This window comes from Thamnophis sirtalis, unplaced genomic scaffold, assembly GCF_051295495.1.
Source record: "Thamnophis sirtalis isolate CommonGarterSnake01/CBP01778 unplaced genomic scaffold, rThaSir2_p1.2 scaffold_13, whole genome shotgun sequence".
In the NCBI taxonomy this organism is placed as follows: domain Eukaryota; kingdom Metazoa; phylum Chordata; class Lepidosauria; order Squamata; family Natricidae; genus Thamnophis; species Thamnophis sirtalis.
The window spans coordinates 16,399,369-16,424,968 of record NW_028261393.1 but is presented as its reverse complement, the minus strand read 5'-3'; the positions used below and the strand labels follow the sequence as shown (position 1 = coordinate 16,424,968).

General features: G+C 43.0%; 1 protein-coding gene across 1 annotated transcript in view; it reads right to left on the bottom strand.

Annotated features, from left to right (window-relative positions):
- TCEA3 (transcription elongation factor A3) overlaps nt 1-15,852 on the bottom strand; it is a 41,113-nt gene extending 25,261 nt beyond the window's left edge. The window contains exons 1-4 of the mRNA XM_087727538.1: nt 15,398-15,852; nt 6,560-6,622; nt 2,942-3,047; nt 1,015-1,138 (exon numbers count right to left, since the gene is read on the bottom strand). Of these exons, the coding sequence (XP_087583664.1) occupies nt 1,015-1,138; nt 2,942-3,047; nt 6,560-6,622; nt 15,398-15,466 (362 nt within the window). The 5' untranslated portion in view covers nt 15,467-15,852. The remainder of the gene's footprint in view (nt 1-1,014; nt 1,139-2,941; nt 3,048-6,559; nt 6,623-15,397) is intronic.
- Nucleotides 15,853-25,600: the final 9,748 nt, after the last annotated feature.

Here is a 25,600-nt window from a genome sequence, read left to right as displayed (position 1 = left end):
CAGTGGGGGGTTGAGCTGATTGGGTAATTGGGTATTGATAAACGAGTCCCTAACATGATGAATGACACCAGGCCCACACTCACAAGAGCCACACAGGATGCCACCACCAAACATCCACAAAGAAAGCAGACAAAAACCCACACTGATGAGGAGGCACGACCAAGGACCAGAAGCCAGACTGCAAATGCACCATTAGCCTCTTTAAACCCCTCCTATCCCTACATGAAACACAAACCCCCAACCAATCAGAACACACCTCCACCCAATCAGAACACAGCCAAGCTCCCACCCAATCAGCTCAAACCCCCACTGGCAGTTAAAAGGAAGAAACAGCCGAGATCTCACATTGCTCCTGGAAGCACGAAGCCTGAAGATGACGAATGAGACTTCGTCGAAACGTCACCAAGACACTTCCAATTTTACGCGGGAGAAAACCCGAATAACCAAAGACCTACATCTATATATCTATATCTATATATCTATATCTATATCTAATCTCTCTCTCTCTCTCTCTCTACACACACACACACACACACACACACACACACACACACACACACACGATCTCCGGAACTTAACATCGTCAAAAGAGTGTAAAAGCCATTAAAGAGATATCTGCCTTTATACACTATTAGTCAATTTGGCCATTGCGTGCTGACAGCCTGATCCACCCGCCTCCCACCTGTAATTAGCTTGGTTGTTTTTACATCAGGCAGGCTAATCGATGCTCCTATTCCTTCCTCCCCTATCAAGCACAGCTTGGGCTGCTCATTCCCATAACTAATTTTTTTTTTATTTTGACTGAAGAACTTACTTGGATGTGCAATGAAACACATCTGTTTCATAAACTTTGGTCCAGTTACCATGATTTAACCTTGTTAGATACTCAAGGACGATCTGCAGCCAATTCTACTCTCTCAAGTTCATCCAGCATGGTATTTGCAAAACACGATTATCCTAGCTATTTGTTACACCACTGACAGATTTATGCAAACAGCTTTAATATGCCAATACCTGTCCTTCTGCTTTCCATCAGGATTTTTGCATACATCGAAAGTGTTGGAAAGTGGCCCTTCAGCTTTCCAGCCAGAGGCAGCTATGTCTTTCTCCTTCTTCCCTTTCTGTGTCCCGGATGACTCTGAAAAGAAAAAGTTCAGGTAGAATTGGAGCCAACTGATTTCTTCAACCTCAAGAAAAGGGGATTGCAAACAAGGGGAAAACATCTGAATCCCTTATACCACAGGGGTCAAACTCAAGGCCCGTGGGTCGCATCCGGCCTGCAGGGTGCTTAGATCTGGCCCGCGGGGACACCCTGGAAGCAGTGAAGGACCGTCCCGTGGTGCCTTTGTGAGCGAAAACGGACCTTGGGAGAGCTGTGCGTTTTCGCTGGCAGAGGGCTATCAAAACAAACTAATAATAAAGCAAAAGGAGAAAGAGAGCCGAGGTGGCGCAGTGGTTAAATGCAGCACTGCAGGCCACTTCAGCTGACTGCAGTTCTGCAGTTCGGCTGTTCAAATCTCACCGGCTCAAGGTTTGACTCAGCCTTCCATCTTTCCGAGGTGGGTGAAATGAGGACCCAGACTGTGGGGGGCAATATGCTGACTCTGTAAACCGTTTAGAGAGGGCTGAAAGCCCTATGAAGTGGTATATAAGTCTAACTGCTATTGCTATTGCTATTGCATTTGAGCATGCAAGAAAGGACAGGAAAAGGGAAAGGGAAAGAGGAAAGACAAAGAAGGGAAGATGGGAAAAGAGCAAGGAAGGGGGGAAGGAAAGAAGGGAAGGAAGAAGAAAAGAGAAGGAAGGAAAGAAGGGAAGGAAGAAGAAAAGAGAAGGAAGGAAGGAAGGAAGGAAGATTATGAGAGGGAGGGAGGGTCTGAGGGAAGTTCTGCCTTAGCACTTGCCCACCACAGGTGCCCCCAATATGAGTGACGTTGAGCTGGCCATGCCCACCCCTGGCCATGTCCACAGAGGCTCCCGAGGTCAAACACAACCCACAATGAAATGAAATTTGACACCTTATAGTAACCCTTTCCCCAAGTTGAGCCATTAAAAATCATTCTATTTGTCAAGGGGAAAAAAGTGGAATTAAGGGCAAATGTCACTTATTTCTTAATCCCTTCTTTTATACGGCGATTACATTTATTACTCATTTGTACTATTTTTGTCCTACACATTCGCAGTTAAAAATAATAACCCCAGTGCAGGCGGGGATGCAATACTCTGAAAAACTAGTTGCAATAAATAAGGTTAATTTTTAAAAATAAGTGACACTATTTTTTTTCAAAATTATTGTGGACAGATACCTTTAAACTAGCTATAACAGTGTTTCTCAACCTTGGCAACTTGAAGATGTCCGGACTTCAACTCCCAGAATTCCCCAGCCAGCGCTGGCTGGGGAATTCTGGGAGTTGAAGTCCGGACATCTTCAAGTTGCCAAGGTTGAGAAACACTGAGCTATAACCTTCAAAAATAGGTTATGGCTAGTTTAAAAATTCCATGATACAGGACCACTGAGGCAAACAAGACAAAATGGGGCTGATTAAAGCAACAGCCCAGGTCAACTAAACTGGAAAGTGATTTTGTATCCAGGATGCCCGTCCATCATTCTGAGTGGTGCAGTGGCCTAGAGGCGGAGCGCTCACCTCACAATCAGGAGGCTGTGAGTTCAATCCTAGGTAGAGGCAGGTATTTCTATCTCTGGGCACACAGAAAATATATCTGCTGAACAAAACTCCACATTGGAGACAGGAAGGGCATCTGGCCAGCAAACACTGAGCTCCATTCAGTCGCCCAGACTCCACCCCGCAAGGGATTATGGGGTCATTAAAAGAAGATGAAAGATGATGCCAGTCCATCATTGCCTTCGCATCTAAGAATCCCCCAGATCTGATGGCTGCCATTTCTGATCATCCATTACAAAGAGCAGCTGGATTCTTACCTAACAGCCTCTTCCAGTTTTTGATAAGGAGTTTAGCCAGTGCCACCACTTCCTTGTCTGAGCAATGCTTACGCACTGCGTTGACAGCCACACCAATTTTGGTGGTCTGAAACAAAGAAAGAAGGATTTTCATTACTGGAATCCATACTTTGTGGGGAGAAGAATCTTAGTATCTGTTGTAGAGGAGCCGGCAGCAGAGATGGACAGTGAGGAGGTTGAACCAGTCCTGGAGGCTGGGGAAGGCTCGGACAAGGGCTCTGCATTGGAAACAGAGACAGGGCCGTCTGGCAGTGATCAGGCGCCTACGAAGCTAGACAGCAGTGAGGCAGAGGAACACCTAGAGCCTGTTCCCAATGTGTGCATGCGTAGAGCTACCTGAAGAAATCAGGGTAGACTTGGGAATCAAGTCACAGGTGGAAGGTGATTGGCCCCATCCCATAGGAAACAAAAGAGGACCGAAAGGGGAGTGGGATTTTGCAGGAAACAATACATTCATTCTGTCATTAGATTTGTTTCAGGAGTGTGAAGATCTGTCTGTGAATCTCAGAGACTCGGTGCCCAGTCTTTCCTTGCACAACACCTCATTTGGAAAATATTTACATGGCAGCTTTCCAAGATAGATGAGGTCTGTAGTCATAAATATTCCTTTGAAAGACTGTTTACTAGGCCTTTGCTGACTGTGAATGAGAGGAATTCACATTCGTTTAATAAAAGGCGTTTTGTCGGAACCAGGACTCCTGCTTTTTGGGGAAGCCTAGGTCAGAACAGTATCCCCATTTTCAAATCATCATCGTAAGGGATGTCAAAATAGGGGAGACCTTTCTCTGCTCAAGACACTTCATTTCCTTAATTCTTCCTCACCACCAATGAAAACGGTGGGGAATCATGTATCCTATTTATTTATTTACTAGATCTGTTTACAACCCCCCTCCCCCTCAATTGCCAAACAATAAGTGACAATGCATTAAAAAGATCCACTTGTGTCGGGGGTTAGCAGATTGTCAAAATCCGCACAATTGGGTGCAACTATTATGAAAAGAGATGAGGCTCCGTTTTGACATCTTGCAGATTCTGGTCTTCCCTGGCAAGTAGTCCTGATTGAAATCAAGCAAAAACAACAACAAACTATTTAACAAAACCAGCATTAAATCACATCGGGTAATAGGGAGAGAACAGTATAAATACCAAGGTGGTCAGACAAATTCTTAAAACTTCGGGGGCAATTTGGTGTCACATTTGGGAGGTGGTGATCTTCCGTGACCCGTCAAAAGCGCGGACGACAAAAGCGCGATCGACAAAATCGCGCCTTTGACGTCATCACAGCGCGACGAAAAAGATCGAAAAATTCAAATAAAAATTAATAAAAATTAAATTAAAGCAAGCCGATTCACATAAAGGTAAGGGTTAGGTTTAGGGTTAGGGTTAGGTTAAGGGTTAGGGTTAGCTTTAGAGCGTTAGCGTTAGGGTTAGGTTAAGGGTTAGCGTTAGGTTTTTCGTTACTTTAACGGTTAGGTTTAGGGTTAGGTTTAGGGTTAGGTTAAGAGTTAGGTTTAGGGTTAGGTTTAGGGTTAGGTTTAGGGGGCTTAGGGTAAGGTTTTCGCTTTATTTTTACATTTTTCGAACTTTTTCGTCGCGCTGTGATGATGTCACAGCGCGCTTTTGTCGAGCGCGATTTTGTCCTACGCGCTTTTGTGGTGGAACTGTGATCTTCAAGGGTAAACTGGAGTTACTGTATTTTTCGGAGTATAAGATGCTCCGAAGTATAAGACACACCTTGCTTTTGGGGAGGAAAACAAGGAGAAAATATCCGCCTCTGCCTCCCAGCAATTTGCCTCCTTGCAACAAACAGCAAACAGTACAAACTATATACACTGTAGTGTTACATTTCAGACTAGACTTGTGCAGATGCTGTTAAAATTGATGTGGCTTTCTGGAAGTATAGTTAATTCTCTGCTATTTAAAAGAAGATACAATAGCACTGGGCCTCTTCAGATCAAGCATTTATTTTAAAAAGCTTCTTCGTTTTGTTAAGCTGTCTAGAACAATAATAAAGCAGTCTTAAAAAAATAAGTCTAATAATTTGAACATTCTATAGGCAGTTATAGTTATTGACTTACCTCCTTATAGCAAACAGCCTGATTAGCACAAGAAAAAATTTTTTGCCTCTGCCTCCTAGCAATATGCCTCGGGAAGCAAACAGCAAGTTTCACTTTCAATTTCAACATGGGCCTCTCCATCATCAGCTGTTTCAGGCTTAAGGGATTACCATAGCCTATTGCCGCCTCCGCAAGCCCCATTTTCAGGGGTGAAATCCAGCAGGTTCTGGAGAAGCGGTAGCGGAAGTTTTGAGTAGCTTGAAGAACCTGCAAATGCCCCCTCTGGCTGGCCCCAGTGTGAGGTGGGAATGGAGATTCTGCAGGACTCTGCCACTCCCACCAAGCCACACCACATCCACCATGCCCCGCCCACGGAACCGGTAGTAAAAAAAAATTGAATTTCACCACTGCCCATTTTCCCCGTTTGCTGCAAGGAGGTAAATTGCTGGGAGGCAGAGGCCAAAGGGTGAGGGCCAGTGGGTGGGTGGGGCTACATTCAGTGTATAAGATGCATCCAAATTTTCACCCTCTTTTAGGGGGGGAAGGTGCGTCTTATACTCCAAAAAATATGGTAAAATGTATTAAAATTATCTTCAGTTTTCCCAACCAGGCATCAGACTAGAAGTGAAGGCTATCTCTAAGTGACCTCAAATGCTGGCTAACTGGATGGCTTTGGTTCCCTTGTTCTCTCTCATCCTCCCTCTCGGGGCTGTTGGGAAGACAAAGTGGATCCTAGGAATGAGGAAATCCATCTGAATTGCCTCTGCAGTTCCTGGAGGAAGACTGAAATTAACCTAATACAGGCTGACGACATCCCTTTGCAAGAGATGCCTGTTTTCCATGCTGGTTCTGCTGTCAGTAATTTATACCATCCTTAAGGTAAAGGTAAAGGTTCCTCTCACACATATTTGCTAGTCATTCCTGACTCTAGGGGGCGGTGCTCATCTCCGTTTCAAAGCCAAAGAGCCAGCGCTGTCTGAAGACGTCTCCGTGGTCATGTGGTCGGCATGACTCAACGCCAAAGGCACACGGAACTCTTTTACCTTCCCACCAAAGGTGGTTCCTATTTTTCCACTTGCATTTTTTACATGCTTTCGAACTGCTAGGTTGGAAGAAGCTGGGACAAGTAACAGGAGCTCACTCCGTTAGGCGGCACTAGGGATTTGAACTGCCAAGCTTTCTGATCGACAAGCTCAGCTTCTTAGCCATTGAGCCACCGTGTCCCTATAAGCATCATCCTTCTCGTGGCCATATCAAGCATGTGACATTGCACTTAATGATCACGCAGCATTCACTTAACAATGGCAACCAGAAGTGAAGGGAACTGCTGTCGATAACCATCACAATAACATGACATCTTGCTTTAGTGTTGCTTAGCAACAGAGTTGCTGGTCCCAATGACCATCATTAGGTGAAGACTGGCTGTTTTACAGCTGGAACATAGGAATACCTGGGAGTTAAAAGGCCTGTTCAATGGGTTCAAATCTACATTTCTCAAGAGGACAAATGGACCCAGCCTTACCTGCAGCAGCTCAATGCTCATGGTGCAGCTATTCAGTTTCTTCAATAGGTCCAGAGCTCCATCCTAAGAGGGGCAGAAAGAGCATCGTTTAGACTTCATTTTCAGTTTTTCTTTCTTTCTCATCCTTTAAATGTTCCAGGAGAGCGAAAAGTGCCAGCTTCCGAAGCCCAGAGAAGCTGCAGATGCTGTCGTAAAAACACCTCCCCATCTTCAATGCAGTCGGTCACAAAACATTCACTTTTATTTATTTCACTTTCAGCCCACCTTTATTAATTTATAAGTAACTCAAGGTGAAGAGCACACATTAATACTCTTTCCTCTTCCTGTTTTCCACCAAAAAAAAAAAACCCTGTGAGATGGCTTGGGCTGAGAGAGAGTGACTGGCCCAAAGTCACCCAGCTGGCTTTCATTCCTAAAGTGGGACTAGAACTCATAGTCTTTTGTTTCTCCTAATCTTTTAGCCCCCTCCCTCCTTCACAACCCTTTCATTTTTGTAAAATATTTCCTAAGAGTTTCCGTTTGCCTCCTCCTTGTTGCAGGCAATTCTGCGGCAGGAGGCTTGGAAATTAAATTGGAACACGCCAGCTTCTCAATCATAAGGTTCTCTTCATTAAAACAATTAAAACATCATCACTAATTGGGGCATTGGCCAAGATAGATCGTAAACGAGATGTCTGAAGACACCCCTGATAGGGTGATATTTGGGCAATAGATATTCCCAATTTGTTAGTCGCAGACAATGGGAATCAAAAGAAGTTTTTTTTTTCTTTCTCTAAATTCTGACCTTAATAAGAACAGATCCATAAAAAAAGGCCAGTGTTTCTCAACGTTGGCAGCTTTGAAGATGCGTGGACTTCAACTCCCAGCATTCCCCAGCCAGCTTTCTGGGAGTTGAAGTCTACATATCTTCAAGCTGCCATGGTTGAGAAAAACTAAAACAGACAATCTGGAAAGGAATTTTCTTGCAGACGTTTAACTGGTTCAGTCAGTGCAAATTAAACAGATTAACAGAGTTGGAAGGGACTTTGTAGGTCATCTAGTCCAGCCCACTGCCCAAGCAGGAGACTCTACACCATTTCTGACAGATGGCAGTCCAGTTTCTTCTTGAAAGCTTCCAATGATGAAGCTCCCACAATCTCCGAAGGCAACTTCTGTTCCATTGGTTGATTGCTCTCACTGTCAGAACACTTCTCTTTATTTCCAGGTTGAATCTCTCCTTGGTCAGTTTCCATCCATTATTCCTTAATCTGGCCTTCGGGTGCCTTGGAAAATAGCTTGACCTCCCTCCCTCTCTGTGGCAGCTCCTCAAATATTGGAACGCTGCTATCATGTCTCCCCTGGTTCTTCTCTTCACTAGACTAGTTCCTGCAACCGTTCTTCATATGTTTTAGTTTCCAGTCCCCTAATCATCCTAGTTGCTCTTCTCTGCGCTTTTTCTAGAATCTTAACTTCTTTTTTGATGATGTTCCCTAGTTTAGATAATGAAACAAAGTTCAGAGAGCACCAAAGGCCCCTCATTTTAATCCTGGGCCACAAATACTCTCCTTTATTGGTACTCCATCCTATATCAAAACACCAAAACATCTATATCCGGCACAGGTAAGTAAAAGAGGTGGTTAAAAGCTTCCATAAAGCAATATCATCCCCCACCTGAATGCCTTCAAGGGCCAAAGAGAAATCCAATATATACTGTAACTTTGCCATCTGTCTCTTGCATAGATTCAATTCCCTGCAATCTTCTACTCATTTTGAAAGCCAGGGAAGAGCAGAAAGGTGGGCGGAGGAGGAGGAGGAGGAGGAAGAGGAGGAGGAGGAGGAGGAGAAGGAGGAGGGAGAAAAAGAGAAAGAGTGATAAAACATAAGCTTCCTTTTGGTGTGATGTTTGAATATCAGAAACGAAAAGGACATCACACTGGGTCATTTCGATCATGTTCGTCAATTCCAAGGTAAAGGTAAAGGTTCCCCACATACATATGTGCTAGCTGTTCCCGACTCTAGGGGGCGGTGCTCATCTGTGTTTCAAAGCCAAAGAGCCAATGCTTTCCGAAGACATCTCCGTAGTCATGTGGCCGGCATGACTAAATACCAAAGGCACACGGAACACTGTTACCTTCCCACCAAAGGTGGTCCCCATTTTTCTACTTGTATTTTTACCTACTTTAGAACTGCTAGGTTGGCAGAAGCTTGGACAAGTAACGGCAACTTACTCCGTTATGCAGCGCTAGGGATTTGAACCGCTGAACTGCCAACCTTCTGATCGACAAGCTCAGCGTCTTAGCCAATGTTCTAGATATAGGCAAAATTTCCTCAGCTAAAGGCCACACTTTATTTATTCCTACATACCCCTGTATGCCACCTACTCCCTATTTCTAGATAGCCAACAATAAAACCATTAAAGCATCAAGAGACAAAATATTTAATACATCTTGTGCTTGTTAACTCTATCTCATTGGTGGGGGAGTCAGCAATGCTAGACACCAGGAAATTCCATGGCTGAAAACTGGTTTGGGAAGTTTAAAAAAAAGCCTGGAAGGCGGCAGTGGCACATTATTTGCATATTATTGCCATCAAAACAATATGCATGTGTTCAAGATGTGATCAAGAGCCAAGCTTAATTTGACAAGAGTTTACTTTTCTAAAACAAAAAAGAAAATAGAATGAGAAACATTGACAACACTGCAATTGGGACACGTTTCAAAAATGAGAGTCATGTTTGCTTCACTGTCATTCTTTTTTTAATATTTTTTTATTTTTAATTTGTAAAACAAACACAACACAAAGAATCCTCCTTCTTTACATACTGTAGAAAGTGTATCAGTTGGTTACAAAAGACAGTCATCAACCATAATTCATATTAACTCAAGTATTTTAACTCAGATATTTATACACATTACCATCATCATACCTCCATTTTCATTTGACTATAATTTTTTAAACGTCCTTCATCATAAAATATACCAAGATTTAATACATAACCACATACTGGCATTTCATTTACTATTTCTAAAATCCTCCAATTACACTGAATCCTTATGGCCTATTTTAGCTAAACATCCATAATATTTAGTAACAAAAATTTCTAATCCTCCTTTCCAAATCACTGTTTACAATTTACATCCAGTTTCCTTATGTTGTACCCATACATATATATATGTATCTTCCTTTCATGGGTAACATTCAATATTCATATCCAATTATTACTTATCATAACAGTACATATGTATACATTATTATCATTATCAATTATTTATTTGACTATATCTATTGTCATTAAATTTCACTAAGTTCAACTAGTTTTAAATTATACACTTCCATCTATCAACCTGTATCTTTCCAGTAGCAAAACAGTCTCATGTCTTCTGCCATTTGTGGTATCAGTCCTCTAATCATCTCCTTAATCGAATTTGCATTGACTCCTCTTAGCAACTCATTGCTTATAAAATCTCTCATGTAATTTCGATGCCCTTCTTCTGTTTCCTTAATCAACTTATCTTTAATTGTCAGTAGTGTTATCAATGATGTTGCTAATAAAATTTCTCTCTTTAAATCCATAATTTCTTTTGTTTTTTCTTCTCCTGTATCTTGCCATCTGGGGTAGATTCCCCTTCATTTAATTCCTCTTTCAGTGTTCCACTCTTTCCATTTCCAGACACAAACCAATCATCATAAATACCAGCAGATTTAATTTCTTTATGGTCATTTTCCTCTTCATTTTTTAGGATTCTAACCTCCACTTTTTCCACTTGATAAACATTTCCAACTTTTTCATCATATTTTACAGTTAGATGCTCTAGGTCTGGGATGGCGAACCTATGGCACGCATGCCACAGGTGGTACAGGGAGCCATTTGTCAGGGCACCCGAGGTGCTGCGCTATCAGCTGGCCAGCACGCATGCACACACTGGCCAGCTGAGTTCACCCTTTTTTAAAGCCATTTTTCGCCCTCCCCAGGCTCCAGAGGCTTTATGAGCTTTCCTGAAGCCTCCAGAGCACAAAAAAACCGGCCCTACGGGCAAACCAGAACTTCAGGAACGGACTTCCAGTTTGCTCGGAGGGTTGTTTTAAGTGCTCCGGAGGCTTCAGGGAAGCCTCCTGAAGGTCCCGGAAGCCTTCGGAGCTCTCAAAACAACCCTCCGAGCAAACCAGAAGTGACTTCTACCCTGAAGCCTCCGGAGGACTTCCGGGGGCGGGGGAGGCTGTTTTCGCCCTCCCCAGGCTCCTATAAAGCCTCTGGAGCCTGGGGAGGGCAAAAAAAGGATGCAAAAAATGGGGGGGGGAGTGCCTATAGTGCACACTGGGGGGGGGTCACGAATTGCATTATGGGTGCAGCACGCCCACACACGATCCCCCTGCACTCCCCCCCACTTATGGCACGTGAGCCAAAAGGTTCGCCATTGCTGCTCTAGGTCTTCCAACTTCTTCTCCGTCCTCTCAAATGTGTTTGATAATTTCTAAATTTCTAAGAATATCTTTTGCAGACTTAGTTTCGTTCTGCTGTTGAAATTGTGCCATTATCTCCAGCTGACAAACACTGCTGCTCTGGCTTGGAAGGTTTTTACAAAATTAAGCATAAATTCACAATAAGGTTTTATTTTCACTTTTCTCTGGTTAAAGATATATTTCAAAGGAACATCTGTATGCTTTTCTTATCACTTTCTATAAACAAGCAGTGAGACCTTGAAGTGCCAAGCCAAGATAATCAGTGAGGAAAGTAAAAATGTTGTTTCCAATACACAAACCTTCAGCCTTCGAGTAGCAGTGTTTTTCTTTCCCTCTGTTATTACAATTTTGTTTCCTTTTGTATCTTTTTTTATATTCCAAATTTTAAAAAAGTCAAATTCTTGAATGAGTTAAAGATGGGGGGGGGGAAACACCCGCAGTAATGAAGAAGGAGGTTTAGGTTACAAAGAATAATAATAAAAGAAGAAAATAGAAAATGTAATCCATTCGTTTTAAAAGGCTTGCATAAATTCCATCCATGAACATAGCATTTAAAAAGTAAGATAACCCACTGTCCAAAACCATTCAAAGCTTAATTCTGCTGCGTATTTTTTCTGTTCTCAAATTTAAATTAACTTTAAGTTTTTTATAGGCAGTCTCTTTTAAAACGCTAAAAATTCCTCACCAGCTGGAAACACTTTCTCTTTCCGTATCCTTTGGAGCTGTCCCGACTTCATCAGCCTTGGCCGGCTTGAAGAACTTCTCTTGTATCGATCAGGGACTTTGCGATTCTTCCTGTTCACCATCTCTGCGGAATGGTTTAGGTCCGATTGGACCATCCAGTGGCAAAAGTATTGGCTGCGGTCTCGGAGCATCGAGACCACACATCTGTATCATCGCGACATTGGTTCCTCCTTCCTGCTTCACTGTCATTCTTATCCCCTTTGGCTTATCAGTTATTCCAGAAACATATTGAAGCTCAACGCTGAAAGCTTGCAAGCTCCACTGACTGTTGCTTAATTCTAAAGAAAATTAATGGCCTGTCCATCCAGGCTGGCCTCCCCCAAATCAGAATTTCTAATCCTGTTCCCGCAGAGTGTTGTGGCCCGCCAGCGGCCACCAGAGCTGGCAGCAGATTCGGACAGTGAGGAGTTTGGGGAGGAACACGGGCCAGTCCTAGAGTCTGGGGAAGGCTCTGATGAGGGCTCTGTGTCGGAGGCAGACACGGGGGCCAGAACCATCTGACAGTTATCAGCTGCCTTCAGAGTCAGACATCAGTGAGGCAAATGAACAGCTGGAGCCTGTTCCCAGTGTGCACATGTGCAGAGTGGCAGACGAAGGGAAGAGCTAAAGAACAGGGGTCGACTTGGGAGTAAGGCCATAGGTAGATGATGAAGGGCCCCTCCCAGAGGAAATAAAAGAGGAGCGAAAGGGGAGTGGAGTTTGCAGGAAACAATTAGTTCGCTTAATTGGTTCCTGACTCTCCAAGACGCCTTGCCAAGTTTTGCAGATATCGGCCTGGCAGCTCTCCAAGCCAGATAAGGTCTGTGACTGTAAATCCTCCCTTGAAAGACTTTGCTGGGTGTGAATGAACACAATTCATAGTAAATTAATAAAAGGGTTTTTTGTCAGGACTAGGAGTTTGCTTCAGGCTCTTGGGAAGCCTATGTCAGAACATAGGACTTCCACTGTGGGAAGACCACTACCAGCTGTCCACCTTTATAGTTGAAGGAGATCCAGGAAAATAAGATTAAAGAAGTTGTTTGTAGTCCACCCAAGCTAGAAGAACAAAGTTTGCAAGGGAAGTCAAACATTAACCTCAAGGTGTAATCTTGCTGTAGAGTGCTCAGCACTTTTCATGCTTACATTTCTGGGATTTAAAGAGCTAAAGCCTCCAATTTTAACCAAATGCACTGCTTCTGCTGGCATGAAAGGACAAAATATATCTTTCCGGCTTAAATAGGTTTCTGGAATAAATATGATAAACCAAAGTAGATAAGGATGACAGTGAAGCAAACACGATTCACATTTTTGAAACATGTCCCAATTAAGTGTCTAGCCTTTTCACCCCTTTTTTTAAACAAGGGCCCTTATCAACATGATAGCTGATAGAACCAGCCCCCACGTAAGGCTTATAAAATATTATAGGCGGGCAACTTCTGTTCTGCACTTGCCTAAGTGTCAATTAGTCTCTTTTTCTGCTTTCAGAAACAAGACATGTCATTTTAATTGAACCTTAGAAAATGCTCAGTGCGAGCATTTAAAAGTCAGATGCCTTCCCAGTTTAATCTAGCATACGAATTATATAGTTCAGGGGTGAAATTCAGCAGGTTCTGACAGGTTCTGGAGAATTTTGAGTAGTTCGGAGAACCGGCAAATACCACCTTCTGGCTGGCCCCAGAGTGGGGTGGGAATGGAGATTTTGCAGTATCCTTCTCCTGTCACGCCCACCAAGCCATGCCCACAGAACCGGTAGTCAAAAAATTTGAATTTCACCACTGATATAGTTCTTCTGAATTTCTGTACATCCTCCTGTTTGTTCAGTTAGGTCTGGATAGGTTCCAGAGACTAAGGAACATACTTTGAGGAAGGGGCACCAAATGAGACAGACCACATCACATATACAGGTGAGAGTTGATTTCTGGAGAGGATCTGGGATTTGTTTCTTTTTTTTAAGTGTCATTTATGTATTTGGGATTTATTGTTTTTCATATGAAAAATGGAATTAATTGTCTTACATTTTCAACAATTATGTCTACTGGGACATGTGAGAGTCCAAAAAAGAAATATGAGGGTCAGATACAGCTCTTAATCTATAATTGGCTTACCCCTAGGTTAAGCAATACAACAACATTACAACAACATTACTATCAGCAACGAAGTAACCACATTCACTATGAATAGAGGTTGGCCAGTTATAGAAGAGTGAATCCCTTTGGTCTATAGCAGGGGTCTCCAACCTTGGCAACTTTAAGATTTGTGGACCTGGTAGGGCACCAGGCTAAAAAGCATAAGACCATGAGTTCAAGTCCAACCTTAGTTATGAAAGCCGGCTGGATGACTTTGGACCAGTCACTCTCTCTCAACTCAACTCACAGGGTAATTGTTGTGGTGGGGGAAATAGGAAGAGGAAGTCGTGCTGCATACCTTCACCGCCTTGAGTTATTTGTAAAAAATAATAAAGGCAGGATATAAAACAAATTTAAAAGTATCAATATCAGCAATAAAGGTAACCAGAGCCACCATGAATAGAGAGGTTGGGCAGTGGTAAGAAGAGTAGGCCCTGGAATGGATTTGTTGAACCAAATTGAATCCAATGCCAGTGGAAAAGTCTACAAATAACCAAGGTCTGGCAAATAAACATTTGATGAAGCTGAAACATGTACTATTGGAAGAAAAGCAGGACTACCTGTTACCTACTGGCTCAAATCAAAATAGCTTTTATAGCTTAACATCTTGTTCCCTTCCCAACCTCCAAGGGCCTTTAGCTGAGACCTTGAATGTGACCAACAAATAATCTAGGTTAATATCATAATTGTTAGTAAATTATCTACTTGCCTCCAGAAGTTGTGGATGCTCCAACACTGGAGGTTTTTAAGAGGGTGGAGAGCCATTTGTCTGAAATAGTACCTACTTGAGCAGGGGGTTGGACTAGAAGAACTCCAAGGCCCCTTCCAACTCTGTTATTCTGTTATACGTGTAGGAGAAGGCCTCTTCCTGTTTCACACAAGGGTTCCATCGGCCTGGTGTCTTCCAAAAATTTTAGGCTGGGTGGTGTCATGTTCGGTTTAAAAAAAAATAGGGATGTGGGCCACTCCACCTTACAAAAGCAGATAGGCCCCCCTTCCCTCCTCCGGTATTTCTATTTCTCCCCGACTGTCCCTGCCTTTGGAGCCCTGCCCCAAGATCAAATTTAAGAGCTCCAGCCTTTGCCAAGCACCTGTTCCCCCAAGCCTTCCCTTCCGCCATCAGGAGGCTCTGCTTGGTCTGAAAGTTAACTGCAACTCGGATGTGACTTCTGCTTGGTTTTACACGCACGTGGGAAAGGGGGCAAGAGAAAGCTGGAACTGACAAGTAAGTTAGAGGAGGTCGAAGAGCGAATGGGTACTACTACTGACTCAAGTCAAGGTTATGTGTAACCCCATTTCCTCTTCCCCTCCTCCCTCCACCCGCGCGTTTTCCAAGACGCAACGCCTCTTCTTCGCCTGCTGAACCATTTGCAAACCCTCCCAAGAGTAACCCGAAAGCCACTTCAAAACAAACAAACAAACGGCGGATTGCACAAACTCTTAAAGCCTGCAAAAGGCGGGTTTGCGTTAGCAAGAGCGAGCCAGCGAAAGCGCAACGTAAAAAACAACACGTAGTACGAAAGTGGTTGGGGTTTTCACCCCTTCTTACCGTGTTCTTCCTAGACACCATCTTATCCAACTTTTTGGCCGTCCGGATCAGCTCCTCCGCTTGCCCCATGGTAGTTCAGCCGCCTAAACGGGCGCCCTCTCCGCCCAAGGTCCAGATACGTGTTTTGTTTATATACGTGTGGATCAAAACTACAGCTCGGGGATGGGGGCGGAATGACGACCCGCCGCGGGGTCTGTTTTCATAAACACTTCTAGGGTTCTGTTTGTTTATTTAAGGGAGGAAAGGGAAAGTGCTTGTGGCGTTAAAAAGGAAGTGGAGGAAGAGAAAGAAAGGAAAAGTTTTTTTGCTCCAACTAAACTACAAGTTGAGACCAAGGGAAGAGAAAGCAGGAGAAAAGGGGGAGTGGCGACCCAGGGACTTATAAACGGCTGCCATGCAGTCGAAATTAGCACCCGGGGACGAGCTAAATATAGGAGCAAAAGGCTCACGGGGTGGAAAAAGCGCAGGAAGGGCGAGATGGGCGGCGATTGAGACCACATGCGAAGGGGTGTGCTGAGAGCCAACAGGGTGGGGTTAATGAAGCAGGGGGAGGCCTTTTCACGAGCGGCCTCCAGGATCCGCTTCAGGGTTTTGAAGGAGGGGAGAACTGCCCGCACAGCTGCCTTTGACGATACGATTCACGGCCTGTAAAGCCGCCTTTCTCAACTTTTGGGCCATTTGAAGATGGGTGATGGACTTCAACTCCCAGGGAGCTCAGCGAAGAAGTCCGCCCGGCTGGGGAATTCTGGGAGTTGAAGTCCAAACCGTCTTCCAGGTTGAGAAACGCTGCCCTGAAGGCTAGGCCTTCAAGGTGACCTTCAGTGAAAACAATTTTTTGGGAGGAGGGTTGTACACACACAGAGACAGACACACACACACACACACACACACACACACACACACACACAAACTTACCTCTCCCAAATCATTGACAATGAGTCTTTATTGATTAGCCCCATCAATTAGGCCATATCAAAGTGCAAAGTTCCAGAAACAAATTATTACTAAAGTTTGATAAAAGCAATATAAAATGGAATTTGATAAAAAATACAATTTAAAATGGAATTGGAATAAAATACGATTTAAAATGGAATTGGAATAAAATACAGTCTAAAATGAAATTGGAATGGAATACAATAATTTAAGATATAGATAAAATATGATAAAACTATATTTCGGTGTCACCCCAAATCACAAACAATATTCCCTTGCCCCAGTTTGGAAGTTAAAGTGATAGCCTGCCATAGTATCCAGGGATCAAGAACTGTGGCTTGCAAGTTGTTTGTTTGTTTGTTTGTTAGTTTTGGTTTCAGGTGTGTTATCTAAAAATTGTGTTACGGAACTTTAGAAAGGAAATTGGCACCTGGCTGGTAGAAATGGGTTGTTGATACACTTTGACTGACAACATTTGAATTAAGTATTTGAAGAATGGGGGGAGGGGAAGAGAGAGAGAGAAACAGGAAGGAAAAGCAGTTTCAAACAATATTGTTCAAAGTTTGGAGTCATTCGGTTTATAACCAGGGGCTGGCACAAAGAAGAGAGAGCAAAGCTCTCCTCCAAAGCCCCTGAGGGCAGGACAAGAAGCAATGGGTGGGAACTAATCAAGGAGAGAAGCAACTTAGAACTAAGGAGAAATTTCCTGACAGTGAGAACAATTAATCAGTGGAACAACTTGCCTTCAGAAGTTGTGAATACTCCATCACTGGAAAGTTGTAAGAAGAGATTGGATCACCATTTGTCTGAAATGGTGTAGAATTTCCTGCCTAAACGGGGTTGGACTAGAAGATCTCTAAGGTCCCTTCCAACTCTGTTATTCTATTCTATTCTATTCTAACCTAATTTGAATAGAATAGAATAACAGAGTTCTCTTCATTATTAAAATTGAAAGTATATTGTTTGGTTAACAATGCTGTGCACGTGTATACAGATAGTCCTTGACTTTACAACGGTTCATTTTGTGACCATTCGAAGTTAGGACGGCACTGAAAAAAGTGACTTAGGACCATTTTTCACACTTATGACCTTTGCAGCATCCCCAAGGTCACGTGATTTACATTTGGATGCTTGACAACTGACTCACATTTATGACGGTTGCAACCCCGGGGGGGGGAGATCATGCGTGATCCCCTTTTGCAACCTTCTGACAAGCGAAGTCAATGGGGAATCCAGATTCACTTCACAACCATGCTACGGATTTAACAACTGCAGTGATTCGCTTAAGAAATGTGGCAAGAAAAGTCGTAAAATGGGACAAATTCACTTAGCAAATACTTCACTTAGCAACATAAACGTTGGGCCCGGCTGTGGTAGTAACTTGAGGACTACCTGTACATTTCTGTTGTGAATTAGTTCATCACTATTTAAAAAGGAAAACGGGGACCATCAAGCATCTTTGACCTTCAGTCACTGCAGAGACACTATTTTGATCTCCCTTGGACAACAGCCTGTAACTCTTTTGATTCCACCTATTCATCTTACTTGTCTTCCTCCCTTTCCTTGCCAGATATACTGTATATACTCGAGTATAAGCCTAGTTTTTCAGCCCACTTTTTGGGCTGAAAAAAAGCCGCCTCGGCTTATACTCGAGTCAGTGAAAAATTTGCCCGAAATGGAGGAGAAAAAGGGGCGGGGCCTTGCCGCTGGGTGACACTCGTGAATGGCCCAGTGCCCCTGTGAGTTTCCCCTCCCTCTGTGTCAGTTTGCCGCGCAGCGCGCACCGCACCATCCCCCCTCCTCACGTTCTAATGTAATGCAGGGCTGTCTTACGATTCCCCTTCCTCCCCCTCCTGCCGCTCTGCAACGATGTCCCACCTCCTCCTTGTTATGGCAAGCAGCCACATAGCGATGTCCCACCTCCTCTGGTACAGTGATCCAATGATAGGAATCACTGTGCCATGTGTCATAGGAGGCGGGACATCGCTCCCGCGGCTGCACGGGACATCATCATCACAGCGGGACATCAGCATCATGAGGTGAGTGAAGTATTTCATTGAATACACCGCTAGTTTACTGTTTTTCTTTGAAATAAATATTCAAAAACATTATTGGTATCTATTTTTATTTTTGAAATTTACCGGTAGCTGCTGCATTTCCCACCCTAGGCTTATACTCGAGTCAATAACTTTTCCAGTTTTTTGTGGTAAAATTAGGTGCCTCGGCTTATATTCGGGTCGGCCTATACTCGAGTATATACGGTAATCCTTTTTAGTCTTGTATCCATTTTCATGATAGACTCTTAAGTTTGTACGTTTCATCAGTTCAAGAGCCCATCAATCCATACTACTTTCAGTAATCAGATCTGCATTCATTTGAGGGTATCTCTGCATCTCTTCATTTTCCTTGGTACTCGGCTTTACAATACCACTGAAAAGGCTCTCAGTGAAATTGTTATCTTTTTCTCATTGAAGTGCCCTTATTCATGACTTGGCTCATTCTGTTTTTCCTCTCAAGTCGAGAATTAATCTCCTTCTAATTTCTCCAGCACCGTCACTTATCTGTTGTTCTCCTGTCTTCACCAAAGCATTAAAAAGAAAAGTTTTTTTTAAATGATTTAAAACGTTGGAAATAAGGGGAAGCTTTCCAATCTCATATCACAAAAGCTTTGGCCTCATTCTTCCGGTGATACCATCACTTCTCAGGAAATGGCCCTGGGGTGCTCAGAGGCTTTATTTTGGGGGGAAATTGTCAGTCAGGAAGAATTTGGATCACACAATAAGTTCCAAATAAGATGGTTTATTGCTTGTGCCTATACAAAACCACGTAGTGAATTAAGAGTCGGCACTAAATTGGTGATAGATGAGAGTCAATAGAATTGGCTGGTTGAGGGGTTGGACTTAGACATTTGTAGAAACGTAAGGATTCTAGACTGATTACTTGCTTGACTCCATCCCCAGGCTCTGGCTGTTCTTCTACGTCTTTTGCATTATAATATCGGAGGTCCACTTTGCCAAAATTTTCCTACTCTGACAATGGCTCTATAGAGAAATATCTAAATGAATTCTCGATCAATATGGATCCTCATTGAGAATTATGAGAGGTACAGTCAAAATTTTTACACAGTCAGTAAAAATATGTTTCCCAAAGATTCCAGCCATGCCCACACTTGCCAAAAGCAAGGAATTTTCTACACAATACAAAAACCATGCTGAATTTCCCAAACCTTTTCAGCCAAGTGAGATCAGCATCTCAAGAGGCATGTTGTCTTTTCCTGTACACAAAGCCTTCAGTCCCTTATAGACTTAAAACGGAAGAGGTAATTCCTCTCTGACTACTTTGAAATGAAGGCAGAGTTCCAGAATCTTTTTTCCCAAAAAAACCCAATAATTTTAGGATCCAGGAAAAGTCACTTTCTACCTGATTCTGTGAATTAATTCATTATTTGCATCTTTCAGCAAAGGCTACCACCCTTTTATCAGAGAATAGTTTGGGCAGGCCACAATTATTATAGCATCTGGAAGAGGAGTGATGTTCATTTACCTTCCCAAACGCTAATGTGAGTGTGTGAGCGCGCTCACTTCGCTTGAACGCGTCCCATCCGCATATGCGCTTAGCCTTCCGCACATGCACTTTGGCTAAAAAAAGAGCCTAAATGGGATGCCATAGAGTTGGGGCGAGTGGGCAGAGTCACTTGCAATTTCTGCTACCAGTTCGGGCGAACCGGTCCAAACTGGCTGAATACCACCCCTGATCTGGAACCATAGAGTTCATATTTGTTCATCACATTTCATTTAACAGTCCGAAATCTTTTACCTTCTCAACACGCTTCCCCAGTTTATCTTTCACCCTTTAAAGACAATACACCATTAACATCAACAGAACCTCCCAAAGTGTTGAAGTTTGAAGTTTTATTTTATTTATATGCCACCCTATTCCCTAAAAGGGACTCAGGACGGCGAACAACTCCAACGGGAAGGGGAACATGCAAATACAAAATAGACATTTAAAATAACCAACAACCACACCTGTCGAGAGGGGAAGGGAGCTCATCAACCCCTGGCCTGCCGGCACAGCCAGGTCTTAACGGCTTTTCGGAAAGCCAGGAGAGAGGTGAGGGTCCGAATCTCCGCAGGGAGTTCATTCCAAAGGGCCGGAGCTGCGACAGAGAAGGCCCTACCCCAGGTCGTAGCCAGATGGCATTGCCTAGTGGATGGAACCCGGAGGAGGCCGACTCTGTGCGATCTAATGGGTCTTTGGGAGGTAATTGGCAGCAGGCGGTCTCTCAAGTACCCAGGTCCAATACCATGAAGGGCTTTATAAGTAATAACTAGCACCTTGAAGCACATCCGGAGACCGATTGGAAGCCAGTGCAGCTCGCGGAGGATAGGTGTAACGTGGGTGTATCGAGGTACACCCACAATCGCTCGCGCGGCTGCATTCTGGACAAGTTGAAGTCTCCGAATGCTCTTCAAGGGCTGCCCCATTATGTTAGGTAAACTCCCCGTTGGGAGAGCGAGTACGTTCAGTGAAGCGTTGTGAGAGTTGTGTTGGAGAACACACAAACCAGCATACAGAGGCACTGCAGTTTAAATAGGCTTTTACTTTCGTGGAAATAGAGGTATCAAAGTCCATCAAATAGTCCAAGACATACACAGTTAAGACAGTCAGTCATCAATGTCTTTCAGTTAAGGGATAATCCAAATAACATAGTCCAGTATCATATAATCAGTTAAGTACACAAAGTTTGCTAACAGCTGCAAAATTTACAATAGCTCAAGGCACTTCCAGATCAGCCCAGCATCTAACAAACAGAGAGCTAACAGGCATTCTGGCTCCCTCTTATGGCCGATTGAGGAATACAGCACCCAATCACATTTTACAGTATGATTTAAAGAAACAGTTACAACATTGTTACATGATTTATATATTGCCAACCCAACCGTTAGATTATATTCCTAACAATTTATAAGTCAAAATTAAGTCTTTTGAGCAGGAAAGGAAATGCAAATATAATAAATTATACCACCCTTTTCAAGAAGTTTAAGAATAGTGTGGGAAATGGCAACAACATGAAAATTTTACCAACTCATATTAATGTAATTTCAAGTCACGTTTTGTATGCTTACAAAAAAACAAAAAAGAAAAGTATAGTGCTGAGTTATTTTACCCGGTGCATTTCTAGGCGTGGATGAAAACCCTTAAAAGCTGTTGCCAGAATCCTCAGGACTGGATTACTAGGAACAACACACACAATCACACAGGCACACACTAAGAGAAAGTTCAGCAAATTGCCAACAATCCATTATTTCTGTTTTTCCAGATTTCTGTCTGAAAATCCCCACTTCTTCCCTCTCCAGAAGGAGCCCATCTACTAAATACCACAGTTGGAATAAATTTCCTTCTAGGTTCACTTCCAAGTGAGGAAAAGGACACTGGAAACATGGAGGCTGTTTGGAAGGATGGTTTTAATGGTAGACAGGATCACACGCCTTGAAGATGTTGGGTGAAGAAAAAAAGGGAAGAGATGCGGAGAGTCCCTGAGTTTTATACCCTCTCTGGGCTTTTGATTTTGAGTTTGTATTCTGATTGGTTGTCAGACTCCCATGGGGCCATGCAGGGGCAACTCTGTAGGCTGTCCTGAGTCCCAGGCTTGGTTCAGCCTTGCTGGGCGATGATGTAATGAGCTTTGGCAACTCCTACTATGGCTGTGCCTGAAGGAGGTAGATCTTTGTTATGTAGAATAGACTGACCCAGGCCTTAATGGCCCATTGACAGGGCGGGTAAGTTTCTGCCTCCCTTTTTTTTTTTTCATTTTTTTTTTTCATTTTATTAAGCATTTATAGGCCGCCCTTTTCCCTGAGGGGACTCAGGGCGGCTTACAATAAAAAGGGAGGGAAGTGCAGGACAGAACACAAAAAGAAAATGTGAATAAAAATAATTAGCAATAAAAAAACCCAACATTCATTCAACATTTCCCCTTTTAGGGGAAATATTCTGCCCTTTTAATATTTCTAATATTTCATTTCTCTAGGAGAGGGGTGGGTGCTAACCTACACCATTGCAAGAAAGATGCTCGGATCCATCTCAGAAGCAATAAAAACCTGTTTTCTTTGGAAAAAGAAAATATACAATCTTTGTACCCAAGACCAAGTTAATGATGCAAGAGATTGCACCTTCCTAGGATTCTGCCTCTATGGCATCTAAGCCTCTGAAAATTCAAAACATTCCCTCTAGTTCTATAGCCCGAGAGGAAGATTGTCTGATTGGTTCAGCAGTGGGATCCACTGACTTTCCTTACCTGTTTCACAAATGTGAGCGCGCTTTGCTCACATGAGCCACCTTTTGGCGGCGGGGCGGAGCTTCCCGCAACCACTGCTGCCAGTTCACCTGAACTGCTGAGAACCAGCTGAATACCACCTCTGGATTGGTTCACCCAACACCCTTTATCACAATGTTTCTCAACCTTGGCAGCTTGAAGATATAAGGACTTCAACACCCAGAACAGTGGTGGGATATGACTGGTACGCCCTGGTACAGGCGTACCGGTGCCTGCTGGGAACAACAGGTACAGTTCTGGTATGGTGCTCCATAGGGCCCACCCGCCCGCTCGCTATCCTTACCTGTATTTGAGCCGATCGGGGCTTCCGCGTATGCGCATGGAGCGTACGGAGCCTGCATGATGCTCTGCCGAGCGTCACGGAGCATTGTGGGCAGTTAGCACGCATATGCCTGTGGTGGATGCCTGGCCCCGTTGCACCGTAACAGTTGCACCGGGATCCGGAACCCACCACTGACCCAGAATGTAGGAGGAGATGATGCAGAGCCCAAGGATGGAGTCAGGAGAGGAATCAGCCTGGAGTCCTTACATTCCACTAAGCAATCCAAGTTCAGCCTTGAATTTAGTTAACTCTTATCTAGTGCCAATTTAGTGAGATTAATGTCAGGCCGGGACCACACGTTATATTCCCGTTAAGATGATTTACTGCTAATTCCTAAACACAAGAATATAGTCAACTTAATGTCAACACTAACTTGGTGCAAAATAAGAGTTAACAGATTCCAGGGGGAGGGTGTGGGGCTGGTCTTAAATTGCTGGTGTGAACCTAACCACTCCAGACTGATTCCTTCTCTTGACTCCACCTCCAATGTCTGCCTCTTTTTCTCCTACTCCAAATTTTCCAACCAGCATACTGGGAATTGAAGTCCAGATGTCTTCGAGCTGTCAAGGTTTTATCAAGGTTAAATGCAAACTTTAACAAGAGTCAGGAACAACTAGCACATATGTGCAAGGGAAACCTTTACCTTTAAAACGGCTACAAACACATTTTCCATATAGAATTGAGAAACTAGAAGCCTGACTTCCAAAACAGAGGTATTTAAATGGAATTAATTCAAATAGCAAAATAGGTCAAACATCTGTGATTAAAACTGGGTTCTGATCATTATCCAGAAAGCTCTCTTTAATCTTGTGGTTTTTTTTGGGGGGGGGGTATGAAAATTGGGAACGTAGCTGTTACTTGCTTATATTTTTCTTAAGTTTTATACAGAACCAAACTTAAGACACAAGAATTTTGAATAAATCTATAATAATGGACCACACAGCACTGCCACTCTATACATTTTAAAAAACTTTATTAGAAACTGTGGACAAAAAGGCATTTTTGTTATGACTCATTCAGTAATTTTTTAAAAAGATAAAATATCATGTCTTTTTTTTAAAAAAAAAATGCATTATTATCACAAAGCTGCTGTTCATTGTAATTTCATTTTGCAGCAAGAGATAATTGGGTCCAGCAAACCAATCATAGTACCAAAAGATCTTTTTCAAGAAAATCAATATTCTTGCAAGTTTCTAGTCTGAATAAATCTTGCAACATACATAAAGGAAATGAGACACCTTCATTTCGAAGCATTTGCAACTAGTAAATGGAGAGGTGAACGCCCACCGCTGAATCATATCACAAAGAAGATAGCCCTAATTGTATTAACACTGTATAAAAATCTGCCTTTCAATTTCTAAGTGTTTTTGCCTGTTGAAAAGGCTTGTTTCTTTTCATCATAGGAAAGCTGTCATTCATTCATCTTATTTATTTATTTTTTATGCCACCCAACTCCCCTACGGGGTGACTCTTATTCATGGGAGCAAAAATATCAGGAGGAATCCGGTATCAACATTGCTGATTAACAAATCTTATTAAAAGATGTAGGATTGCGTCACTTTTTGTTTCGTTACTCATGCAGTATGGTTGGGAATTTCTTTTGAAGTTCTCAGGTATGTTTTGAGCCGGCTTTGTAAGTGAGCGAGAATGCAACTCTTGTTGAAAGTGTTTCTTATAATATGGCTTCCTATCATCCTGGCTGCTCACCCTTCTCAAATCTGGGGGGAAAAAATCTCACAGGACTTCTGATATCCTTCCTTGGGGATAAATGGAAGTGTGGCACCAGCAGTGGGAATGAAATGATGTAGACCATTTCTTCACCATAGATCCCCTTTAAAAAACTTTTGTGGCCATGGACCACTAAGACTTAATTCAAGATTTAAATCATAACATTTCTTCCCTCTGTGACATCGCTGCCCCCTCCCCCAGGAATTCATGGACCACAGGTTGAAAGCCACTGATGTCGGACATTGCCAGGCTGAGCCCAAGGGCAGGGTCAATTTCATCATCAGTCAAGAGTCCCCTTGCACTCACAAAAGGTTTAAATCCAGCCCACCCGGAATTCCTTCTCCTCTTATCTCCCGCTAATTTCCCTCGGCTGTTGATAGTTCAGATTCTTCTAGACAGCTTAAGCTTGCAATCAATCTTTATGCCTATTTGAACTGTCTGGCTCTCTTAATCTTCCCGGCGCTTGACAAATAATTCTCCATGACAGAAGGTGTGTGGATGCAAACAAACACAGCACCACTGTCAACACTGAACAAATGCCTGGATTATATACTTCTCCACCTAGGAAGAATTTGAGAAGTCCCTTCATCTTTGAAAGCACATTTTCTTTCCAGAAATTCCTACTAGATTGCAATACCTTTCAGAGACGACTAGCAAGAACATTTCTGCAAAAGTGATGGGCAATCTTAAAAGGATAAGCCCAATAATTGCTATCGTGGTGCATTATTCTTAGATGCAGTTATCTGTAATTTTAGTAATTTTACTAATAAAGTGCTTTTTTTAAAAAACAAAACATCTCTGAGTCAAGCTTGTCTCCTGGTAACATCCTAGATTTGTTTATATTATTTTCTCACAAGACGAAAGTGGTTTGCCATTTCCT